Source organism: Sturnira hondurensis, unplaced genomic scaffold (genome assembly GCF_014824575.4).
Source record: "Sturnira hondurensis isolate 20B ecotype Veracruz unplaced genomic scaffold, ASM1482457v3 Scaffold0005563, whole genome shotgun sequence".
In the NCBI taxonomy this organism is placed as follows: Eukaryota; Metazoa; Chordata; class Mammalia; order Chiroptera; family Phyllostomidae; genus Sturnira; species Sturnira hondurensis.
The window spans coordinates 1302927-1328649 of NW_028078194.1; the positions used below are offsets into that span (position 1 = coordinate 1302927).

A 25723-nucleotide genomic window follows, 5' to 3' on the forward strand; every position below is an offset into this window, starting at 1 on the left:
TATTCACAGGGTGGCATTCATGGGGTGAGCTTATCTGTAGCTTCTCTAATAGTTTATTTAACAAACCTAAGGTTTCTGGAGAACTAGAAATTGCTGTCAATGGAACCACTTATTAATGATTTATTTCTAATGAAACAAAGCAAAGTTGTTCTTCACTAACACTTAACAGGAGTTTAAATTCAGCTTTTAGCTGGTCTTCAGGTAGCAGGAAAAAAGGAATTGGCTACTGTTATTTTGAAAAGTGACTGATGTCATTATTATTGCTCTGGGGATTACAATATACATCCTTAAACTTCCAGTCAATTTAGATTTACAATTGTACCATTTCGTGGAAAATTTGGAAACTTGACAGGTGTATATTTACCCCCTCTTTTTTTTGCAATATACACTGTAAATCCCATACAATGGTGTGATTTGTTCTTTAGTGTTCTCTGTATTATTTCTGTTTTAGTACATGTGCTGTCCAAGTGAGTATCCCATTACCTTCTGATCTATTTCCTTAATAACTATTTGAACTGAGAATCCTAAAAGCAACTTTGTAACATTCCAGGTATTTTGGACAGCTGACAGGAAGACTGTGTGTGTGTACTGCACTGTTGAAAAGAGCCATCGCAGAATACTAGAGCAGATTGAATCCATATGGATTTTGTGGTAGTTTCATTTTAAAAGCTAACTTTGTAAGTTTCTAGTATTTCCAAAAATAAGTTGTAACTTTTCTAAGTTTCATTTTTCTATTTTCGTTTTGCCTGGACCTTTCCTTCTGTTCCCCTCCTCCTTTCCTCTGTGTGACCCATAGAGTGAGAAATTCCTTGGTATTGGGATGATGCCTGGAGCTGCTTTTCGATAGAGCCCATGGAGACTGGCCTTGGAGATCCCTGCCTGGACCTTTGTCACCTTCAGGGACCTTCAGGTCATCATCACCCTCTGAACAGCTTTAAGGGGCACAGGAAGTGGAATGTCCAACTGGGGAGAGTGCTGTGGCAGTCCCAGAGATTGATGGGGGGAAATTAAAAAATATTTTCATAGAGTTCACAGTGTTCTCCTTATTTTTAAACTCTTAGAAACAGTGTCTTCCTTCCTGATTCATCAATTTATCAAGCGCTCGGAGATATAAGGCAATGAGCCCTGTACTTCCTTTTTGGGTTGCAATGCTGTGCTTATTCCCCATTCCCTTGCCCCCAAAGCCTCATTAAAACGGACCATTCTTTCCTTAGGTACTATGTTTAATGGAACAAATCCCAATCCTTATTCATTTACAGACATTTCAATAGAATGTACATCCATTTTGCAGCTGAATCAAAGTCACCTGGCACACTAGTTTTTGTCAGGCTGTCAGGCCAAACATGAACCAGTATGTATACACACACATCCATAATTACCTGTTTGTCTTTCATATTTACATGAACATGCTTTCAGAGCTATTTATTTTTGTTCTGTGTTNGATTCATCAATTTATCAAGCGCTCGGAGATATAAGGCAATGAGCCCTGTACTTCCTTTTTGGGTTGCAATGCTGTGCTTATTCCCCATTCCCTTGCCCCCAAAGCCTCATTAAAACGGACCATTCTTTCCTTAGGTACTATGTTTAATGGAACAAATCCCAATCCTTATTCATTTACAGACATTTCAATACAATGTATATCCATTTTGCAGCTGAATCAAAGTCACCTGGCACACTAGTTTTTGTCAGGCTGTCAGGCCAAACATAAACCAGTATGCATACACACACATCCATAATTACCTGTTTGTCTTTCATATTTACATGAACATGCTTTCAGCGCTATTTATTTTTGTTCTGTGTTAAAATTGGGACTAAACCAGGCATTGAGATGAACTGCAAATACAGCCTGACTAAAGTGATTCTTCATGTGGCTTGAATGTTTACTAAAGCAAGCAGCCTCTTGGGGCCCCTAGGTAGGAAACCAACAGCAGACAGAGAAATGTTCTTGGCGTTTTATCCAAAAATAGATGTCCAAAGAACTTGGGCTTCACATTGGATGTCTGATGTATTAAAAGTGAGACTGAAGCTAAAGCCCTACCCAAGTAATTTGAATGTATGAGAAAAGAAATGGCCATAGCATGTAATTTACGAAACGTTGGACATCTTTTCCAATGAATTCCTCCTGTACCCAGATTGTTATTCAGTTAATAAAAAATATTTTTGTTAATTCCACCTGACCACTGACCTTTGCATAGCTCACTTAAGACTCCGTTTGTTTGGTAAAATAAATCTTTCTTTCTATTTAGGAAGCATTTTAGGGGATTTGACGAATGGCCTAGTGTGGTAGGGTCAAAAATCCATGGAATGTGGCCCCTCTTTTAAATAATATTCTCAGTGAGTGGCAGGAGCGAGGCAACTTTCTGGGACAAAGAACAGAGGGTCTAGAGGAGCAGTTCTCACCTGGTGTGCTGCAGAATTTTTAAAACATGCAGTATCTGACTGTTACTCAAGGGCACTGGCCTCTTTTCCATCAGGTTGTCAAATAAAAAATTGACAACAGCCAACACAATAATAGCTGTCTGATATGAGTGAATTAAAATTATACTTATTTTTGGTTGGGTTGGCACAAAACATATTCGTTGGTGCACGGCAGAATTATAACGATTAGTTTATGTGTGCCGTGTGATGAAAAAGGTTAAAAATCACTGGTATAAACATTAGGCTTGGAGTTAGCTGAGCTGGTTGCAAGCCCCAGATTAGCAATGTGCTGGCTTTGTGGCCCTGAGCAATTTACTTCACCTCTCGAAATTGCATATTTAATGTGGAGAAAATGGTAAGATGATTTTGGCCATTAAATGACATAAGGGAAATTGTTTAGTGTATTTTCTACTATGTACGTAGTGCTCGTGTACTTAACGGTCATTACAGGTTCTATTAGTATCGCATTAAGTCAACAAGCGAAGTCAAAGTGAAACTGTTTTAAGTCACCAATTAAAAAAAAGACAACTCAAGCAAAAGCGAGCAATGATATTGCCTATGCATTTTCTAAATCTTTGAACATTAGGGTATGTTAAGAGTTAGGAAGAAGATTTATAAAAAAGAAAGTGGTAAATCAGAGGCAGACTCCTGGACATCAGCACCTGCGCCTCAGTGAGGTGCTGGCCCTATGCAGAGAAATCAATGTGGAAGGACAAAAGTACTGTGATTTTTTAAAAAAAGGAAACTGATAATATCACGTGTTTGTGTTTTTCTGGTTATAGATTAGACATAAAAAAAAATTTCCTGTCATTCTTAGTTTCCCAAAACTATGGTACTATTACAACTGGGATGGGGCCAGATCACTGGGTAAAGGGAAGGGACCCCGGAGGCGGGTCAGGAAGCACCCAAGACGGTGGGATTCAAACCACATTTGGTATGTGATAGATTTCCAGGCCCCGGGTAAGGATGAACTAAGGAGCTCGCTGGTAACACAGCAGGACGTAGCTCGCACAGAGTGCGCACGGCTGACAAGGTCACAACACGGGCGCCGTGGAGGTTATCATGGCAGCAGGAGAAGGGGCAGAGATGCTGTGCAGGCTGGTGAGCATGATGGACACTGGTCCGGATGCACTGGGAATTTGGACACTTCTGCTGCCCATTGGCTTTTGGACCCAGACTTTTAAACGGAGGGCGGGTGAAGACTCGCTCCCTTTTTTTCTTCCCCTCACTCGCCAGGTCAGGGTGCCAGAGAACTCGCGTGACCTGGCGGGCTCCGGCCCCACTCATGCTCTTTTCCTTCTGCTGCCCCTCGCTTGCCTCGTCAGGGACTGACTCGCGCCAAGGGAGGTTCCCGGGTGCAGCACCTCGGGGACCCATGCCTCACAAGTGGTGGCCCGTGAGATGCTGTGGCTTCCTGCCACACAGGTCCCGGACTGTGCCTCTTCACTTCTTCTGAAATCGACGCACAGATGCATGGGTTGGAGTCCTTGGCAGCCTTCATAGTGCAGGCAGCCTCAGGTGCTGGGGGTCCTGTGAACGGAACCCCCTTGCCCGACTGGCTGCAGTGGTCTAGAAGTGGCTCCAGGGTGCCGGAGGGGAAAGAAGCTGTGGGAAGGCAATAGCGATGCCGGCCCCACAAGTGTGCACTCCTGGTAGAGAGAGCCTGAAGCCAGAGACCCATTCTCGTCATAGCCTTGGGCCACAGAAAGACAGGTAACAATGAGTGGGGTGCCTGGACACTGACTCTGGTTCTGGGGGTGGCTGGGTTCTCTGTTTCGTGGAAGAGATTTGCCTGGAGCCGGGGAGTCCCACTGCCCCAAATTAGGCAACTTTTTAATACAGACCTTTTTCCTTCCCATCCATCTTTGTGTTATGCCTGTGTTCAGCTTCCCACTTTGTTTGGTAACAATATGTCAAGAATCTCAAACGGAAAGGCAGGGAGAACACAGAAAGCAGCAGGGCAAGGGAGAGAATGGAGCCATCAGAAAACAAATGTGTGGGTTCTGGACTCTGTATAACATGGGCCAGGCCCACTTTCCCCCTGGAATGTAAGCTTCAGAAGGCAGGAAAAAAGTTTTTTCATTCCTGCCTCTCCAGGACGTAAACCAGTGGCTGGCACACAGTGGGCTCTCCATAAATATTCTAGGATAAAAGCAAGGGCATACACTGAGAGATACTAAACCGTTTGGGTAGTGAGAGCCTGTCTTCTCCCCTTAGATGTGGAGAATGTTTGGTGTAGCATTAGTGTATATAATACTAATTATATACACTAACTATAATTAGTGCTATATACTGCTAATACTATAGTCGTGTTGCTGCAGTGTTACACCACAGTGCTGTACAGCTACAATGCAATGAGTTTAATTTAGAATCAATATTTGTGACACAGGCCTCATCTAGCTCCTCAAGGTTCTCTAGGTAATTAATTGTTGCCAAAAGCCGTGGTACCGCTCAGGCACGAAGCTGGGGCCAAATGACCCAGCCAGTGAATCTTACATCCTTTCTAGAGTAGACCTCTGTTACAGATTATTATTACAATTTTGTATTAATAAGTAATTATATAATTATATAATGGGCAAATGATATGTAATTAATATATTATGTAAATAATATGTAAATAACATGTAATTAATATAGACACTATAATATAATGGTGTTATCAAAATGCCAGAGCAAACATGGGAGGGGAGTCTTTAGTCTCAAATGAAGAGGCTGATAAGGTTGAGGTCAATATATTGGTTTATTTTGAGAGTCATGAAAAATGGAAAGAAAATTAACCACATTTAAATATTTCTTTCATTGTACTGATCTAATTCAAGTTTTTTTTGACTCTCAATTTTTTTGTCATTCTATAGCTAAAATAGACTTCCTCTTCAGTGCTTTGAAAATGGCTAACATATGTGTAAATAATCTTAAATGTAATGAGAAATAATTCAGTGATATTATATCATGTTATTTAAAAACATATGGTAAGTATTGAGATTGATCGTAATGTCAAAGTAATACAATTATATTCTATTGGCATTTCAAATTGTGAATCTATAATTAAAAAGATTATGATAGTAAAAAATCTTGACCAGAATTGCTTAAAAGATTTTACGAAATAAAGCAAACTATAAATGTCCAGGCACTTGGATAAAGTTGAGGTTTGAAAACTGAATAACTCTTTCTCTTATTAAACATTCTTAGACCTTATTACCCCAGTGTTTGTGAAGTATGTTTACCTTGCTTCAGGTGCTTGACTCTGGTTTGCAGACTGTTGCCTGGTCCCCAGATTCCTTTGGATAAACAGAAAAATGTATTCCTGTGGATCCCAAAGGAGCAACTTCATCCCTGCGTAGCTGATATTTAATGAAGTAACACTTCGTGGACTGAATTATTTTAAAATTGTTTTTTAAAGCCTCTGCTCTTCTTTTCACATAAATTGCTGAAGCTGAGTACACCTGTCACTACATTTGCAGTGACTGTACGAATCTCGCACCATCCTGTTTTCTTGGACACTGGGAGAGCCCCCATCATGCCTACTCCGACCTGTCAGCGAGTGGTGGGAGAGAGACAAGGTTCTGTTCCATTGGGCCCAACCACAGAGTAGAGAAGAAATGACCATCAGCCAGTCTCATGCTGAGAGCTGGGGCCAGTCGTCAGCCACACTCCCTCCGTACACTGGCATGCCAGCTCGCCCTACTGCCGTGAACCCAGGGGACCACCCCCGAGGGGGAATTGGTTGCAGTGAGTCTTCTCTCCCAGTAACGCAGGCTAAATTGTTCACCTCCAAAGGCAGTTTCTCCATAAAGTCTTCTGTGATACCTGAAGCTCGGAGCAACCCTTCATCCTCTTGCTTCTTAACAATTTTGCCTCTGCAACACCCTTGCCATGAATTGCAGATACCCTCCTAACAAGCATACAAAGTACGTTCTGTTGTTATCAGCTTCTTCATACAGATCAGAAAGCTAAAATAGCAGAAAGACTAAGTAACTGCTCCATGCCCACATAAGTAATACGTGTGGAGGCAGGGTTTGATTTGTAGAGTTCATGCTATTAGCCCGTGGAGTATAGGATAGCTTCCCTGTGCTCTCTTAGGGGACAGGGCCCATATCCTATTCGCCTCCGTAGCCCAAATCTTCCTTTCCTTCTGTCAGTGCAAAGGCAGCGACTTGTCAAAAAGGCAGTAAATATTTTTGGAAGTAAAGCCCAGAAGTGAATTGCACTTCAGGTTCACTCCTGGGCCAGGACAGACTGGCTTGCTGCTGCTTCCTCACTGAGGGATATAAAAGTGGTGTGTAGCAACGTGAGCTATTTGGGTGCAAAATCAAGGATGAAAAAGTTGTCTTCACATACCATATACCTTCAGAGTTATAAACCAAGGGAAAGCCAAACCGTGGTAACCTAGAATGTTCCTCTTTTCCCTCATCCTGTTTAATAAGCCAAATCTGGTTTTTACTTTCCCAGTCTACTGTGTATACCCAGAGTTGCACCGTCTTCCATAATAAAGTAACAACAGAGAAAGGTGCTTTAATTCAAGCGAGCCTTTGACGGCAGAGAGGGGAAATGTGGCTCCTTCCTGCAGAAGGTTCAGTCCGTGGAGGACGCCAACCCTGACAACCTCCCAGAGGAGCCCAGGGGAACACAGTCCTGATCCACACCCACACCAAACCCCAAACACAGTTCTTCGTCTTTTCTGTTTATTGGAGGAAAAAGTAGCATGACCCAAGGCAGGAGAACAAAGAAATCAAGAATAAATGTGCAAAGAAATAAAGAAGGAAAAATGGGCATTGGTGAGAAAAAAAATCAATGCCATGTTGTTTTATGTTTAAGAACATGGTCCACCGTTACTAAGCTGGTTCTAGTGGGTTATACCTGTGCATGTGTGTGGGGGGCAGGAAAAGGGAGGTGACAGCTGAGATAAAGAAAAGAGAAAAATGAGGCCAGCAATTTCCAAGCTCTGCAGAAGGGCGCTTCGGCAGCCTTGGCTCCTAAGGAAGCCAGGCCTTGTGAATTCATCCTAGCCCAGATTCTTGCTGACTTCAAAGAGAGATGTTCACGAGGAGAGGATGCCAACGTTCAGGAGAGATGAGAGTCTGGCCAAATAATTGTCAAGAACCCTTAAAATTCAGGCTACTCAACTTGGGATGAAAGCCTAAGTCAGAGCATGAGGCAGAGATCTGAAAGGTACCTGGGCAAAGGTGAAGCTCACAGCGCTAGGCATTACTGAAGACGTGAGGGGAGCAGAGGACTGAGAGGTGCACTTAAGTAAGGATGCTGAGCATAACCAGTGTGGGGACCAGAACAGCAGTGTCTAGTGGACCGAGGAAGGGAAGCCTTTCCTGAGGCAAGGAGAGGCCATGGCTGACTATTATAATTGCTTTAATGTCTTGTTCCCCCTGGTTTTTCAAGTTCATGAAGACGGGGACTATGCTTATCCTCTTCACTGTTATTTCCAGAGCCCATTACAGCCCATGCCACAAAGTTGGTACCCACAAATATTCATTCAATGAAGAAAGATTAGTGGGATACAGACTTAAACTCAAAACCTCCATTCAGAGACAGTGGAAAATAATGCCTTCCTCTCAAGCAACTTGCTTTCCGATTAGCAGTATGTCTCCTGCCACCCAAAGTCAAGTACAGTGGCAAGACAAAGAGAAGTCAGAGAGGCGTAGCTCAGCTCCAAGGTGATAGGGGTTTATCTGAAGTGTAAAATTTATTTTTAATCCTCACCTGAGGATATTTTTTCTTTTTTTTTTAAGAGAGAGGAAGAGAGAGAGGAAAGAGTGAGAAGAAACATCGATGTGAGAGAGAAACATGGATCAGCTGCCTTCCACATGCACCCAGACCAGGGACTGAACCCACAACCCAGGCATGTGTCCCAACCGTCAATCAAACTCACAACCCTTTGGTTGCTGGACAACGCTCCAACCAACTGAGCCACACTGACCAGGGCTAAGGTGAACATTTTTAAAGAGAGAGATAATTTTCACAGACTCCAAATGCAAAATTAGTCTCACTCTTCCAAAGTGCTGAGAAAGTTCTAAGTTTAGAATGGTGGCAATGGGGTGAAGCAAGTCAGGGAAGGCTCTGAGTTTTTAATTTTGCCTTAAGGAAAGGGGGATTGGGATTAAATGGAGGTGAGGGTCCTTCCCGAGGGCCAGTTTGAATGACAAGGTGAAGACAGGGTGCGTGGAGGCCGAGGACAAGGAAGTCAGCCTGAGAAAGGGCAGAGACACACCACCGAAGAGGGAGTGGGGTCCCTTGGCACAGGGTTAAATTAGGCGCCACCAGACCTCTCTTCTACCCCAGCTCTTTCGTATGTTGATCTCTGATCTCAGGCAAGTTACTTAAATTCACGAAATCTAAGGTTCTTAATCTACGAGATGAGGAAAATGTGAAATACAAAGGTAAGGGGAGGGTCAAATGAGCGTGTGTGGGGGTAAAGCACTCGCCTAGTGCAGCTACGGTCTCGATAAATGCTGGCTATGTGTTCATGCCTGGGCTGCGAGATGAACGGCTCTTCTCGGAGGGACTGGCCACTGCTTTATCCCTGATCATCAGGCTTCATGGCCTTTTGCTATATTTACAAATGGAAAAAAAGAGAACATTCTATTTTGAGTGCGGGTCAGATTAGTACGCAAGGAAAGAACAGCAAAATGAAGAGATGGGATGTTAGGGCATTGCGGGATGCCCAGGGGAGGCAAGAGGGGCAGTTCCCAACTCCATCCGATGTCAGCTGTTGGGGGAGCCGCAAAGAGGCAGATGGGCAGGGGTGGGAGACATGGCGTCGTAGGAAGAAGGTGGGAGAGGTGAGATGGGAAAAGGGTGGCAGAAGGTTAGGCAAGGTGTTTTAGACCCTTCCAGAAAGTGTCCCTGTCTTAGATTATATGACGTGTTCTAGGATGTGCTCTGGTTTTTTTTAATAGACTGACCCTCTATTAAGCGCCCCCCAGGAAAACTGTCTCATCCACTTAAAAAGGCAGGAGGTAAAATATTGGGCAAAAAAAACCCCTGGCTTTAGAATCAGGCAGATCTGGCTTCCTTAACTTGCCTCAGGAACTTGATCAAGGTACCTGTTTACATGAATAAGAAAAGTTATTCTTTCCTCATAGATGTGGGCATGAAAATCAAGTGGGATAATATGTAACAGGGTCTAACATATAGTGAATGTCTAATTAGCTCACACATGCTGGGTCAGGAAGAAGGTAGCACACTGTTAAAGGGAAGAAGCAATTATTTGGTTCAAGCCCCAGCTCTGCAACTTGCTCACTGTATGACTAAAGCAAGATCCTTAACCACCTCAGTTATTGCACCTATGTAATGGGTATGTTATTGCACCTATGTAATGGACATGAGAAGACCTGCCTCACAGGATTTGTATGAGCATTAAATGGAATCCTATTTATAAAGCCTTTAAAGTAACACCCAGCTCATATTAAGTGCTCTAAATGTGTTTGATATTATTAAAAGGTAACCAAAAGCTGCACGTGTCCTAAGTCACCGGCTTTTAACATAAAAGACAATAGATTTTTAGAGAGATCCCACGGAGGGCTTATTTTTAGGAGAGGAAATTTAGACATAAAAGGCAGAGTATGTGGCACAGAACTGTAAGACACATGGCCCCACGACAGAAATAAAAGGAGCAGAGCTTCACTGAGGGGGGAATTCATGGACATTTATGGTCACGTTTTTCTGATTGGCTGAGAGAATCAGCAAGCTTCTAGCCAGTTTTTTTTTTTTTTCTGTTCACGGAAATAAAAGCTCAGTGTGTTTGCAAATGAACTAAGTTTCTTTTTTTTTTCTTGATGGGAAGAAATTATTTATGCAGTCAAGGCAGACTTGTCCCTGCTGAGTGAAAATTGGGCCTAAGTAGTAAAAAATAGTAGGCTAAATGGACAGTGGATAAAAATGTGTTTGTTATGACATGATTTAATTTGTTGACTTTTCCACATTTTCTAACTATTACCACAAAAGAGATCCTTGAATAATAATACAACTGGCCAATCTGTTCAAAGTGGAGTCAGCTAGTTTTTTATATGTATGAGATCCAACCGGACTGAAGGATTGTGTCCCTGAGCTGGGAGACCCTCGCCGACAGGTGTCCTTTCCAGGTGGCACCCTCAACATCACGTGGGAGCCAGTGAGGAATACAGCATCTCATGCTCTCCTTCAGACCCACTGAAACAGGATATGAATTTTAATAATGTCACCCAGTGATTTTTCTGCATAGTAAGGTCTAGGAAGCACAGAGTTAGAGTGCAGGGTTATGAACACACAATCTTAATCATTGCCATTTTTATTGCAATCCAACCTGCATAGGCAAGATTGTCAGAAAGGAGAACAAAATTTCCTGCTCGATAGAATCACCAGTGCAACAAAGAGTTCATTAGCTCTCAAAATTGCAATCTTGGGAAATAAAGCCTGACATTAAGAAAAATGATAAAAATATGATTTTAATCAATAATAGGAAAGCATGTGTTCAACAGAACAACAAAAAATTTGTACTTCCTTAGGGAGTTTACGACTTAATCATAAGGCCACTGAGGCAACTCTTTTTTGAAGAGGAAGTGGATTCAGCCCAGGCTTCAGAAATTCACTTCTGCCACTGAGTAACCACGTGACTTTGGGCAAGTCACTACATGTTTCTCATCTGCCAAGTGAGATAGGAACAGGACCTCCTTCAGGAGGGAGGTAAGAGGTTCAGATGAGTTAACAGGCACACAAAGAACTCACAAATTTCCCCAGCACTATATAAGCAATAGATATCATTATTATTAATTATACTTTATTTTTGTTTGACTCAACAATTCTATCTCCTTAAATGATTCCTCCCAACATATTTTCATGGTTTAAGTGAAAATAAGTTTGAAGAACATTTAAAAAGAATCTTGATAAATTCTTGGATAGTTTAGAAATCCCAAGGGGATTTTGCAGCCAGAGGGAGGTGGGGAATGCCTGCTTTGAGTCTTTCCTTGGTGTGGAGGTTGCCAGAAAAGTCAATTCCCCTTGGTTTCCTATGATTAGGGAGTCAGGCTGACTCATTACCCTTGTTACCTGGATAAAAAAACAAACTCTTAAGACACAGGTTTGTGAAGGACTATGGGAAGGTTTCAGATGAAAAAATTTCCCTTCCAACCTGGGGTTGGGAGGAGATTCGCTATTATTGCCTGCTCTTCTGTTTCTGTTTATAAGTAGGGTCTTTTGCATAGAGGATATTGGACAAACACTTGTCAAACGACAGGAAGAAATGGCCCCCGGGGAGAACATCTCACCGCTGGAAAGTGTTCTACCCAAAGGAATCGCCTGGGGAGGCAGGGCGGCCAGTGCTGGAAGGATCTTAGCTAAGGCTGGTGCTTGGCTTCTGGGGCTGGCAGAACAGTCTGGTTTAGAGTGGGAGTGTTGAGCTGGCAGTCCCAAAGGTGTCTTACATCCAAGGATTCTGTTGGATTCTGTTTAAGCTGTTGTCTTCTTCAGGTTCTTGCTCAAGAGGGAGGTTGGTGTACCAGTTTGATGGTGGGAGAAGGTGGGAGATTGAATAACTTGCTCCACATCTTGGGGGCCAGCCTCTGCAGCCCCGGTCAGCCAGGCCCCAAGCCCATGCCATGGGCAGCACTGCGGGACCCAGGAACACGTGCATGCAGAATATGGTACAGGAGGGGCTTGTAAACTACTTACCTTGGCTTTCCATTTGAACTGTAACCCCAAAAGCCAACTGGCCTGTGAAGGCACCTCATTTAGGGTGAGCAATGCAAAAGTAGTAGCTCATATTTGAATGTGGTAGGTGCTTTGCATACATCATTTCTTTAACCCTGTTAGAAATACCTTCTCAGGGAAATGAAAATGTTTCTGTGAGCAGGGTCACAGATTATCTGCCTAAATCAAAGCTCTTTCTCCTTTCTCTTCCCTTTCCTAAGAACCTAAATACAGGGGGAAAGGGTGAAGCGTTTGCAGGAACAAATTATAAAGGACACATGGACAAAAAACGGAGGGGGGTGTGGAAATAGGAAGAAAGTGGGGAGGGCTGGGGGGCTGGGCTGGGATGGGGGGAAAAGGCAGAAAACTGTACCTGAACAACAATTAAAAAATAAAAAGAAAAAAATTTAAAACTACCTAAATATATTTCCAATAATTGATAGGAATTATATAATTTTCTTCCTCACTTGGCTGATGTGGTATCTGGCACCCTCTAGTGATACAAGAAAATTTTAGTAATGAAGTAATGTCCCTGTATATTTTAGGCAATTACCCTTATTTAAGGCGGAAACTGTAATAGATAACTTGCAACAACTAATTTTGGTAACAGAGGACTTCTTATGCTGATCATAAGCTCTGATGATATAAGTTAGGATTCTATTAGTTGTAAGAATCAGGCTTAAGCAAAAATTGAGAATAGATTGAATTGGGTTACTGTGGGGACCCCCGGTGACACTGTCAGGCTCTGCCTCTCAGTGAGGTCTCCTCTCAGTGTGGGGTGGCTCTGGCTTCAGGGCTGGCAGGTTCTCAAACTTCCTTCACGACCGCCTGAGTCCCATACTTCACACATTCCCACTCCAAATCCAGTGGAGGAGGGATTGTGTCCTCCTGTTTCCAGCAAAAGCCACAAAGTTTACCCCTATTGAATGGGAGGTGCTAGCTGCCTTAACCATATGGAGCTCCTTGTCTCCCTCCTCCACCCACCTACCTGCAAACAAAAGCCTTGGGATTGGTGTCCCTGCTCCTGTGATGGTCCACTCGGCTAGGCCTCAGGACCCAAATATTTGGTAGTACTTTAGATGTTTCAGTGAAGGCATTTTTTGGTTGGGATTAGCAATTAAACCGGTAGGCTGTAAGTAAAGTAGTTGTCCTTCATAATGTGCTTGGGTCTCATTCAGTGAGTGGAATGTCTTACGAAAGAGTTTCCCTGAGAAAGAGGGACTTTGGACTCAAACTGTATTCTTTCCTGGGTCTCCAGCCTACCAGCCTACCTTGCAGTTTTGGACTTGCCAGGCTCTACAACAACTGAAACCAATTCCTTAAAATACATCTATCCATCTATCTACCTGTCTAAGCATAGATAGAGATCTCGATATACACTGCAATGTATCTGTTCCATTGGTTCTGTTTTTCTGAAAGTGACTAATACAGTTACACACACTAAATAGTTAACAAGAGGGAAGAGGGGCAATTTTTCCAAAGGCAACTTGGAAGTGCTGTTACCAGGAAGGAAGGGGAAAGATGTAGGAAAAACAGTCGTACATGCTCACTACAGTTGGGAATTAATAAAGTCAATTTATTGCTACAGCAATTTGGTTAACAAAAATTTTTAAAACATGAGGTCTATGGGGAAGGGGAATAAAAATAAACTCGGTGGTGGAAAGGTGTTGAAGATTGTTTTCTCCCCAGTTTTTTACATATTCAGATATGTGTTTAAATGTTACTAAAAATAAGATGTTCAGTGGCAAGGGTATCTTCAGAATAGAAGCAAGCTTTAACTTATATGGTATGTTTTGGGTCCAAAATATATCCCACATCTGGTAGAAGGCCTGACATTCTATTATTAAAATTGTATTTTTTTCCTCTTGAAGGATTCCAGCCTTAGGAATGTGTCATTAAAATAAAAATGACCTTTAAAGATGTCCAAAGTGTTTTCCCCAGAACACCAGCATTCAAGAAGTGATCATTCAATAGGTCCTCCCCAGAGGACTTTCTAAAGAAGACAAAGAAGTTTGGGAGGAAGTATATATCATAGCTCCATCTTAGCTATTCATAACGCATATTAGCATGTCAGGAGCTCTGAGAGTTTTTGGCTTAAGAGGTCTGTTTGAATTAAATTAACCCCAAATTTTCTAAAATCATTTGACCATGAAATATCCCCCCTCCAGCACCTATTATTATCTCATTGAACTTGAGGGTAATTAGACGTAGGAGTAGGGGTGGTTGGAAAGGTCAAGGCCTCGGGAACAAGAATATCTACGTTTAATTCCTGGCTCTGCTATTTATTCACTAGTCAATGTTGCCAGTGTTGCTTAAACTTTTTTTTTTGGGGGGGGGCTACAATTCTTTACTTGTAAATTGGGTTTAATAGTCACTCAACTCGCTGGGCTAAAATGATAAATATTAAGTAAGAAAGAACCACCTGTCAAAGTTGCTGGCTTATAATTCACTCTCAAGAGATGTTGATTTTGTTCCTCGCCCTCTCTTTCTTCCCCCTTCTTTCGTTCTTCTTATAGATGCCTTTTAAAAAAAATTTCAGTGAACTGTTTTTTTCACAATAGCTTAAGATGCGCAGTAAAGCCGCAGAGATAACAGACCATTAGCCTTACCCTCATCCACTCCTTTTTGTGTTGGTTGTGGGCTGGGGACCGCCGGAGAGGGACTGGCACAGCGGGGTCTTCCTCGCAGCACTCACTCGCATTCGCTGGTAGAAGGGGCAGATCAGTGTTTACAGACCTGGCGGGATAAGTGCGGGGCGAAACCCAAGTCATCTTCCAGACTTCCCTTTCTCTAAAATTCTTGCAAAACCACCCACGCAGATTTACATTTCCAAAACAATAGTGTTACCCAGAGCACCAAAGAATTATATATTTTTTTAAAGAAAGAAAATCTACCAGGAAATAATGAGTAACAAAGAAGGGGAAGTAATTGTGAACGTTTAGTAAGGCTGGAGCTGTGTGCTTCGTCATGACTGGTAAGCGTTATTCTCCTCCAGAGAAATAAAAGCTAAAGGCTCCTCTCTTTCCAGAATCCCCATAGCACAATATATGAATCTTCTCGGTTGAAGATTATTCAACTGTCGCTGCATAAAGTAGTCGGGGCTCCCGGGCGCCTCGCCCGAAGGCCAGGTCTTCCTCTGAGGGTCCGCGGCAGTAAGCTCGATTCCTGGCACCCCGGCAAGACGCGGAGGCCCAGGTTCCGCCCAACCTTCCCGGGGAAGACTACGGAGGAGCTGCGATCGGACGGCCAGTCGATCGCAGGGTCCTCGGCGGAACGCGACCCACCAGGCGACTGCGGAAACGCCCCGAATGGGGATTGCCCGTTTGTGCAATAAACCCTGACTCTTTCTGCACCCCAGGCACCCCGCCCCCGTGCGCCGCAAGGCGGGTCGAGCAGCTGAATCAAAGGCGCCTTCCCCAAGCCGGGAGTTCCCCAGCGAAGTTTCCTTCCCTGCCCTCACCCCGGTCCCCGGGGTGGGGGAGGGGCGCGTCCCGCTCAGTCGCCTCCGGCGTCGCGGAGAGCCGCGCGCAGGTGATCCGCCGCTCCGGCCGCGGGGAAAGGGACTTCTGGCGCCCGGCGTCAGAGCCCGGGGCGGGGCCTGGCTCCCGGAGCGACCCGGCGGGGCTGTCATTCTCCCGGCGTGGCCGACCTGAGCGGCTGGGAATTGAAGAAGCCATGTTCCCGATCGGGGTTCTCCTGCCCCTGGTGAGTGTTCTCCCGCCCGAGCCCGGGGCGACCGGGCGGGGGGAAGCCGCGTCCCTATTGGTGGCCCGGGGATGCGCGCGCGGGGGTTCGGACCGTGCGGGCCACAACTGCTGGCGATCGGCAGATCGGCCCCCGGGGCTGCTGGGGCTTTCCCTCCACGGCCGGTCTCGGGAAACCCGGGAACTCGCTTTTGTTGGGGCTCGGTGCCAGGCAGACGGGGCAGAAGGGCAGACGGGTCGCGCTTCAGCGCGACCGCCGGGAGCCGCGCCGAGAGGGGGCGGCTGGGGGCGGCAGGGACCCGGAGGTTTCGAGTCGCTGCAGGGACGGCCGGGATGGAGAGATGAGGGGCTCTTCTGGACAGGTCCCTACCAGTCCGGCTAAAGGTCCGCTCTGGGCGGGTGGGTGTGTTCGCTGCCAGGACGTGGCAGAACTGGCGCTCGCAGGAACTGACATGGCCCACTTTCCCGCAGTTGTGAAGTTTAGGGTATAAATCGCCCCGAGGCAGCGGTGGCACCGGAGGCTTTGGAACGCACCGTTTCTTTCTTGCAAAGTTGTCCTGGCACTGCTTAGAGTCTCAGCAGCCGTGTTTACTCTTGTCGCGACAGAAAAAGAAACTTGTTTCCCTTCCGGGAATCCGTGTCCTTGAGACAGTAGTAAGTCAGTCCCTGTCTCAATTTTTAAAACTTTCTTTCTGCTCCTCTTTTCTTCTTAGAATCTTTCTAAGCTTGCATTCTCGTAGTTTGCGAACTCGGCCTCCCCACATCTCACGCTCCCTGGTGTGTGTACTTGGCCTAGAAGCCTGAGCAGCACCCACATCTTTTGCAGAGAGCCCCTGTCCCAGAAATGCCAGCTTGATGACGGCTAACGGAAGAATCTTGTCATCAGGAAGGTCTCTTTAGTTCCAAAGCCTATGAAAACCAATGGATTCTAATTTTACTGGGTCCCACCGAAGTTCCAGGCACCGTGTTAGGAGTGTTAGTGAATGTCATCTCGGTCAATTCTCGAAGCGGCTGTGTAGCGAGGAAGGTGTCCTCATCTCCATTTTAGAGATGGCAAAGTGAGGTTCAGAAACTTTAATTCATTCAAGTGAGATTGTACGCTGTCTGTGACAGGGCTGGGATTTAATTCAGATCTTATTCCAAAGGCAGTTTGTTGACTGCGTTCGTTCCCAGACTACACCAGGTTGAAAGGAAAATACATGCACACGCCTTAATGTCTGGCAATTTCTTATGATGGAAAAAATATTCTCCCCCGTCCCTTCAGAAATAAAGTGGAATATTTGGGTTTCTTCGGAAACTTCTTTAGAGAAAAATTAAGATTAAAAATGGAGATACCTTTTATAAAATCTCAAACCCCAAACTTCTGGTCTTGGCCAGGTAGTTCAGTTGGTTAGAAGATTGTCCTGATAGCCAAGGGTGTGGTCCGGGCACAGACAAGAACCAATCAGTGAGTGCGTCGATGAAGTGGTTTTTCTCTCTCTCTTTTGTTCTTTTCCTCTCCCCTCCCCTCCCCTCCCCTCTCCTTTCTCTTCTCCTCCCTCCCTCCTTCCTTCCTGTCTTGTCCTGTCTTTCTCTCTTTCTTTCTTTCTCTCTTTTTCTTTCTTTCTTTCTTTCTTTCTCTCTCTCTTTCTTTCTCTCTCTCTCTTTCTTTCTCTCTCTCTCTCCCCCCTCCCTCTTTCTGTCATCAATAAATTAAAACACACACGCACAGACACACATATACCCTTCTCTTCCTTGTAGTTAACAGCTGAATTATTGCAGTGTTGTTTCTTTGGAATTCCTCCTAGTTCTTGGGACAGCAATACCAATATATGTAGCAAAATTATCAAAGCCAAGAGCTATGCTTATTTAACTCTTATAGTACAGAATCTTTAGTAGAGGTGCATATTTAAAGCAAAAAGGAAAGCGTGCTTTTCTAAAAAAAATGTATTCATGTACATTCACATGGACATACTGTTATTAATATTTATATATTATAATACCTATAATTTAAATTAAATACAATTTGTTTATAATTTATGTGATATATGGCCTAGGAAATTAAGGTTTATTAAATAAAATTTATAAGTGCAGATGAGTAAAAAGAAAAATAATCTGACATAACCCTGTCACCTAGATAATCATTGTTTACATTCTGTAGTCTACCCTCTATGTCTCCTTTCTAAATGGATGGACTGTTTTCAGATTGAGCTACAGAGTCCTGCCTTGCATCAACCACTTGCCCAATATCACACCTCTATCTTGAAAGCAGTTTCTTTTTTAAAAAATTAATTTATTGGGGTAACATTGATTAATAAAATTATATAGGTTTCAGGTATACAATTCTGTAATGCATCATCTGTATATTGTATTGGGTGTTCACCACCCAAGTCAAGTCTCCTTCCATCACCAGCCATCTCCCCGTATCCTTTTCTACCTCCCCCCACCCCCTTTTCCTCTGGTAATCAGATCACCTAGTGTTGTCTGTGTCTGTAAGCTTTCATTTGTTTGTTTGTTTGGTTGGTTGGTTTTGCTTAACCCATTCACCTTTTTCACAAAGCCCTCCAAGCACCATCCCCTCTGACAGCTGTCTGTTTGTTCTCTGTGCCCATGAATCTGTTTCTCTTTGTTTCTTTATATTGTTGTTTAGGTTCCACATGAAAGTGAAATAATATGGTACTTGTTCTCCTTTGACAGGCTTATTTCTCCAGGTCCATCCATGCTGTTGCAAAAGATAAAAGTTCCTTCTTTTTATGGTTGAGTAGTATTCCACTGTGTAAATAAATACATCTTTTTTATCCACTCGTCTACTGATGGCGATTGGGCTGTTTCCAGATCTTGGCTATTATTAATAATGCTGCAGAGCCCATGTTCAATTTTTTGAGGTATCTCCATACTGCTTTTCACAGTGGCTACACTAATCTGCATTCCCCCCAACAATACATGAAGGTCTCTCTTTCTCCACATGTTTGCCAACCGTTGTTTGTTGATTTACTGATGATAGCCATCCTGACAGATGTGAGGTGATATCTCATTGTGGTTCTCATTTTCATTTCTCTGATGATTAGTGATGTTGCATCTTTTTATATGTCATTGGCCATCAGTATCTTTTCTTAGAGAAGTATCTATTCAGGTCCTTTGCCCATTTTTAAATTGGATTGTTTGTCTTTTTGGTGTTCGGTTGTTTAAGTTTTTTATAAACTTTGGATATTAACCCCTCATTGCATATATCATTGGCAAATATGCTCTCCCATTCAGTGGGTTGGTTGTCTTTTCATTTGGTTGATGGTCCTTTGATGGACACAAACTTTTAGTTTGATGTAGTCCCACTTGTTTATTTTTTCTTTAGTTTCCCTTGCCTGAGGGGACAATCAGAAAAAAATAATACTATGAGAAATGACTGAGATTTTACTGCCTGTATTCTTCTAGGATATTTATGGTTTTGAGTCTTATATTTAAGTCTTTAATCCATTTTGAATTTCTTCTTCTATATGGTATAAGAAGATGGTCTAATTTTGCATGTATCTGTCCAATTTTTTCAACACCAATTATTGAATAGACTATTTTACCCCATTGTATGTTCTTGCCTCCTTCATGAAAAGTTAATTGGCATAAAGGGATAGGTTTATTTCTCAGTTCTCTACTCTGTTCTATTGACCTGTATATCTGTTTTTATGCCAGTACTGTGCTCTTTTCATTACTATGGCCTTGTGTACAGTTTGATCAGGTAGTGTGATGTCTCTGACTTTGTTATTTTTTACATTGTTGTGGCTTTTCAGGGTCTTTTGTGCTTCCATATAAACTTTTGAAATATCCATTTAAGTTCTTTGAAATATGCCATTGGTATCTTGAGTGAATTGCATTGAATCTATAGATTGCTTTGGGTAGCACAGATATTTTAATGATCTTAATTCTTCCTATCCATAAACATGGTATGTGCTTCCAGTTATTTGTATTTTCTTCTATTTCTTTCTTCAGTGTGTTGTAATTTTTCAAGTACGAGTCTTTACATCCTTGATAAAATCTATTCCTAGGTATCTTATTTTATTTTATTATTTTATTTTATTTTATTTTATTTTGATGCAATGGTAAATGGGATTGTTCTCTTAATTTCCCTTTCTAATAGTTCATTACTACTATATAAAAAACTATATGAAATAATTTCTGGATATTTATTTTGTTTATTAGTTTTAGCAGTTTTATGGTGAAGTCTTTAGGGTTATCTATACATGAGGAGAATCACATTATCTGCAAATAATGACAGTTTTACTTCTTCCTTTCCAATTTGGATGGCTTTTATTTTTTCTTCTTGTCTGATTGCTGTGGCTAGGACTTCTAGTACTGTGTTGAATAAGATTGGCAAAAGTGGACATCCTTGTATTTTTCCCAATGTTAGGGGGAATGCTTGTTGTTTTTGCCCATTGAAGTAGGGGGTCAATGTTCATAATTAGCCTTTATTATGTTGAGGTGTGTTCCCTCTATTTCCACTTTTCTGAGAGTTTTTGTCATAAATGGGTGCTGGAATTTATCAAATGATTTTTCTGCATCTATTGGTATGATCATGTGATTTTTATCCTTCATTTTGTTTGTGGAGTGTATCACATTTATTGATTTGCAGATATTGTACCAAACTTGCATCCCTGAAATGAATTCAAGTTGATCATAGTGGATGATCTTTTGAATGTATTGCTGGATCTGGTTTGCTAATATTTTGTTAAGGATTTTAGCATCTATATTCATCAAGGATATTGGCCTATAATTTTCTTTCTTTGTAGTGTCTCTATCTGGCTTTGAAATTAGGATAATGCTGGACTTGTAAAATGAGCTTGGGGATTTTACCTCCCCTTGAATTTTTGAAATAGTTTGATAAGGCAGGATAGGTGTCAGTTCTTCAAATGTTTGGTAAAATTCACCTGGGAAGCCATCTGTTCCAGGACGTTTGTTTGTTTGGAGTTGATTATTGCTTTAATTTCATTCATTGTAATCAGTCTATTCATATTCTCTGCTTCTTCCTGATGTAGTTTTGGAAGATTATATGTTTCTAGGAATTTATCCATTTTTTTCCTGATTGTCCAATTTGTTGGCATATAGTTGTTTGTAATATTTTCTCATGATCCTTTGTATTTCTTTGGTGTCAGTTGTTACTTCTCCTCTTTAATTTCTGATTATGTCTGTTTGGGTCCTCTCTCTTTTTTCTTGATTAATCTGTTAAGGTTTTGTCAATCTTGTTTATCTTTTCAAAGAACCAGCCCTTTGTTTCATTGATCTTTAGTACTTTTTTTAAATACTCCATTTCATTGATTTCTGCTCTAATTATTATTATGTTCTTTCTTCTACTCACATTGGGCTTTGTTTTTTGTTATTTTTTAAAAATATTTTATTTATTTATTTTTAGAGAGAGGGGAAGGAGCGGGGAACAAGAGAGAAAATCAACCACGTGTGGTTGTCTCTCATGCACCCCCAATTGGGGACCTGGCCTGCAACCCAGGCATGTGCCCTGACCAAGAAGAGAACTGGCAACCTTTTGGTTTGCAGACCGGCACTCAATCCATGAGCCACACCAGCCAGGGGTGTTTGTAGTTCTTTCTCCAAGTTCCTTTAAGTGTGAAGTTAGATGTTTGATATTTTTGTTGTTTCTTGAGGTAGGCCTTCAATTCTATGAATTTCCCTGTTAAGACTACTTTTGCACTGTTCCATAGGCTTTCGGTTGTTGTGTTCTCATTTTCACTTGTTTCAAGGCATATTTTAATTTCTTCCTTGCTCTCATTATTAACCCATTCATTGTTTAGTAACATGTTATTTAGTCTCCATGTGTTTGTGTGTTTATAAGGTTTTTTTCTTCTGATCGATTTCTAGTTTCATGTCACTATGGTCAGAGAAGATGCTTGATGTGATTTCAATCTTCTCAAATTTATTGAGACTCATTTTGTGTCCTAACATGTGGTCTATCCGAGATACTGTTCCATGTGCACTTGAAAAGTATGTGTATGCTGCCACTTTGATTTTCTATCTAGAAGATCTATCCGCTGATATCAATGGGGTGTTAAGACTCCCTATTATGACTGTATTACTGTTGATCTTTCCTGTTATGTCCATCAAGATATGCATTATATATTCAGATGTTCCTATGTTGGGTGCATAAATGTTTAGAAGGGTTACATCCTTTTGCTGGATTGCTCCCTTTATCATTATGTAGTATCTCTCTTTACCTCTTACTATAGCCTTGATTTTAAAGTCTATGTTGTCAAATATAAGTATTGCTATCCCAGGATCTTTCCCTTTTCATTTACATGAAATATCTTTTTCAATCCCTTTGCTTTTAGTCTGTGTGTGTCTTTTGTTCTGAGGTGGGTGTTTTATAACAACATATATATGAGTCTTGTTTTCTTATCCATTCAGTTATCCTATGTCTTATTTTTAATCCTCAACCAAGGATATATCTATTGACTTGAGAGACAGAAAGAGAGATATCAGTGTGAGAAACATTGATCAGTTGCCTTCTGTACAGGCCCTTACAGAGGATTGAACCTGCAACCTAGGTATGTGCCCTGAGTGGGGATTGAACCCACATCCTTTCTGGTGTTCGGGATGACACTCCAACCAACTGACCCACCTGCCAGGGTTACCCTATTCTTGTGATTGGAACATTTAAGCCACTTACATATAAAGTAATGATTGATATGTATGTATTTATTGCAGCTTCATTCTCATAACTACCTTCCACTGTTGTGTTCTTTGTCTTCAAGAAGACCATTTAGCATTTATTGTAATTCTGGCCTGGTGGTAACAAACTCCTTTAGTTTGTTTGTCTGTTTGTTTGTTTCCTTGCCTGGGAAGCTCTTTATTTCTCCTTCAGTTTTAAATGATAGCCTTTGCTGGGTAAAGTAGTCTTGGTTCTAGGTACTTGCTTTTCATCACTTTGAATATTTCATGCCAATCCCTCCTGGCCTGAAATTTTTCTGTTGAGAAATCAGCTGACGGTCTTAGTGAGCTTCCTTGTAGGTAATTGCTTTTAAGATTCTCTTTGTTTTTAACTTTTGGCACTTTAATTATGATGTGTCTTGGTGTAGACCTCTTTGGGTTCATCTTGTTTGGGACTCCCTGTACTTCTGGACTTGTGTGTCTTTTTCCTTACCAGGTTTGGGAAGTTTTCAGTTATTATTTCATCAAATTGTTTCTTAGTTCCCTCTCTCTCTCTCTTCTCTTTCTCATACTCCTATGATACAAGTGTTGTTAATTCATGTTGTCCCAAAGGTCCCTTAAACAATCCTTATTTTTTCAAATTCTTCTGGCTGCTCTGACTAGGTGTTTCTTGCTACCTCTGTTCCAAATGACTGATTCATTCCTCTACTTCATCTAATCTACTGTTTATTTCTTCTAGTATATTCTTCATTTCAGATATTGTATTCTTAATTTTTGACTGATTGTTTTTATGGTGTCTATGTCTTCTTTCATGCTTTTGAAGTTTTCACTAAGTTTCTTAAGCATCCTTATAACTACTTTTTGAACTCTATATCTGATAAATTGCTTGCCTTCGTTTCATTTATCTTTTTATGTGGAGATTTCCCTTGTTCATTCATTCGGGTATGTTTTTTGCCTCCCCATTTGGCTGCCTCTTTATGTTTGCTTCTATGTACTATATCTCTCAGTTTTGCTAGGGTGCCCTTATTCAGTAGGTGTCCTGTGGGACCCAGTGGTGCAGTCTCCTTGATCATCTGGGCTGAGTGCTCCACAAGTGTCCCTTGTGTGGGTTATGTGGACTCTCCTGTTGTAATTGAGCCTTGATTGCTGTTTCCCCATCCATGTGTGGTGTTAACCACCCAGAGAGGGTGGTTGATGGTGAAGATTGACACTGACCACAGTATACAAGCTGCTGTGCAGGTGCTGACCACATGAAGTAGATTTTGCCTCAGCAGGGTCTGGTGCTTGCCGAGATCTTCCTTTGGTTATGCTACTCATGAAGTGAATTGGATCCTGTTCTGGTGTTGACTGAGTTATCCTCTGGGTGTGTCTGTTCTGGGGCTTCTTGGGAGGTGCAGGTCAGTGTCACACACTGCCTGTGACTGGCCATGGACAATGTGTTTGGAACTACAAAGTGATGCACAGTTTTTGGCTACTTCTACTGTGCCCTGGGGTATGTAGGAAGGACAAAGCTGCACACCAAGTCCAGCTTCCACTAGCACCAAGCCCAGTGGCAGCTCAGCAAAAGGTTTAAGCTTCCCTGAGATCTGCCTCTGCCTGCCTCTGCCTACTACCTGCCTGTTAGGCTCAGTGACTGAGCCTTTAATGGTACTTGAGTTGCATGAGGCATGTTCTCAGTGAGTCACCAGGCAGGGTCAAGTGGTGTTCATCAGATTGATACAGGTTCAAACTCAGTGCCAGTGGTGGGTCTGAGGCCACAGCAAATGTCCCGGGGTTTACCTAGCCTGGTGGCCTCCCTTTGTGATGGGGCAGAGTCTCAGGCAGTTGTCAGAGTGAGGCCAGAAGAGTTTATGAGGCCCAAACTCATGAAGATTTGGCCATGTGATGGGAGGGCTCTTCACTGGTAGGGTGAACAAGGGGAAAATGGCTCCTGTCCTAGAGACGGGCAACTTTTTCTGTTTCCAACTCTTTCAGGAGGGTGATCTCAGCAGGACAGCCTGTCAGGAGTCAGGAGGGTGGGACCAGTGAATCTCTTGTGAGTCAGAGGTATCAGTCAGGCTTGGGGGAAGGTTGGAGAAGTGGCCCTTGCCCCTGGGCCACACAACTCAGCATGTCTGGAATCTGCCCAGGGATCCCAGAGATCAATGGGGAAGAGCCATTAAGAGTCCTGAGCATAGAGCGGTGGGGAGCCCCAAGGGTGGAGCTAGTGGATCTTTTGTGGTGGGAAGCACTATCAGTAAGTTTCATGGGAACATGGGCAGAACGGCCCCTGCCACAAAGCTGTACAACTTGGTCACTGACACCCTGAGTCTGCCTAGCTCTGTACACCCTGACCCAGGCAGCTGACTCCTCAGGAGGGCACAAGTTCTTCAGAGTGGGGCAACAGATAGTCCAGAGCGTAGAGCTCTTTCATTTCCTGATGGCTGATGCTGTACGGAGGGAAGTGATCCACCCAAGAAAGATGATGTCTGTAGTGCAGGGGAATGACTCAGCGTAAGAATCCCAGAGGCTATCCCTTCAACTCTCTCTCCACAACCACAAACCCCATTCCCTCCTCAACCAACTCTAGTCCATTCTGCCCTCCCTCTCCTGCGCCCTAGGTGAGTGGCTGTGAATGAGATTTTGTGCTTTGGCCCTTTAGGAGGGCGCCTGTGTCTCTAGCACTCTCATCTCTCCCTGGCAAATAGAATCCCTACTGATTTGCACAGCCAGGTGTTATGTGGATGCCTCTTCCCAGCTCTGGTGCTCCAGGCTGGGGATCCTGACTTGAGGTCGAGAGCCAGTACTTCTCAGGGAGAACCTGTGCAGCTGAGACATCCCTCTGGCAAAGAGGACCTGGATTTGGATGCTGTTTCTGAGTGAATTTCTTTGGGAGACTAGCCAAGTAATTTTCTTCTAAACAGTTCTTGTAGTAGAAGTGTCTGTGTTTCAAAGGAATCTATCTCTCTGAAGGCTACAGAATGTTTTAGGGATGCCAGCTCACTATAATACACCTGCCAGTTGGAGAGAATAACTGTTTTCTAAGAAATAGTTTAAAACGTGAATAAGGAAATCCCCCACTTGAAAACCCCTGGTGAGTTAAATACTTTTTTGGCAAATTATCTTGGGTCTCAAAAGTCCCTTGAAGAGCACATGTTTTCAGATAGGTACTAAAGACATATGCTAAAGTACTTATGATAAAATATAATAAAATGGCATAATTTAAAACTTGATTCATAAGATAAAAAGCAAGTTAAACCAAATTAGGATGGTGACTCCATCTCTTTTTTTAAAAATAGGTAAATATAGAGATATTAATCATC

General features: G+C 42.6%; 1 protein-coding gene across 2 annotated transcripts in view; it reads left to right on the plus strand.

Moving 5' to 3' along the window:
* The first annotated feature begins 15709 nt into the window (after positions 1–15709).
* Positions 15710–25723, plus strand: part of FAS (Fas cell surface death receptor) — a 33271-nt gene continuing 23257 nt past the window's right edge. For both annotated transcript variants that reach the window (XM_037047294.1, XM_037047295.1), the window contains exon 1: positions 15710–15801. In XM_037047294.1, coding sequence (XP_036903189.1) covers positions 15772–15801 — 30 coding nt within the window. In that variant the 5' untranslated portion in view covers positions 15710–15771. The remainder of the gene's footprint in view (positions 15802–25723) is intronic.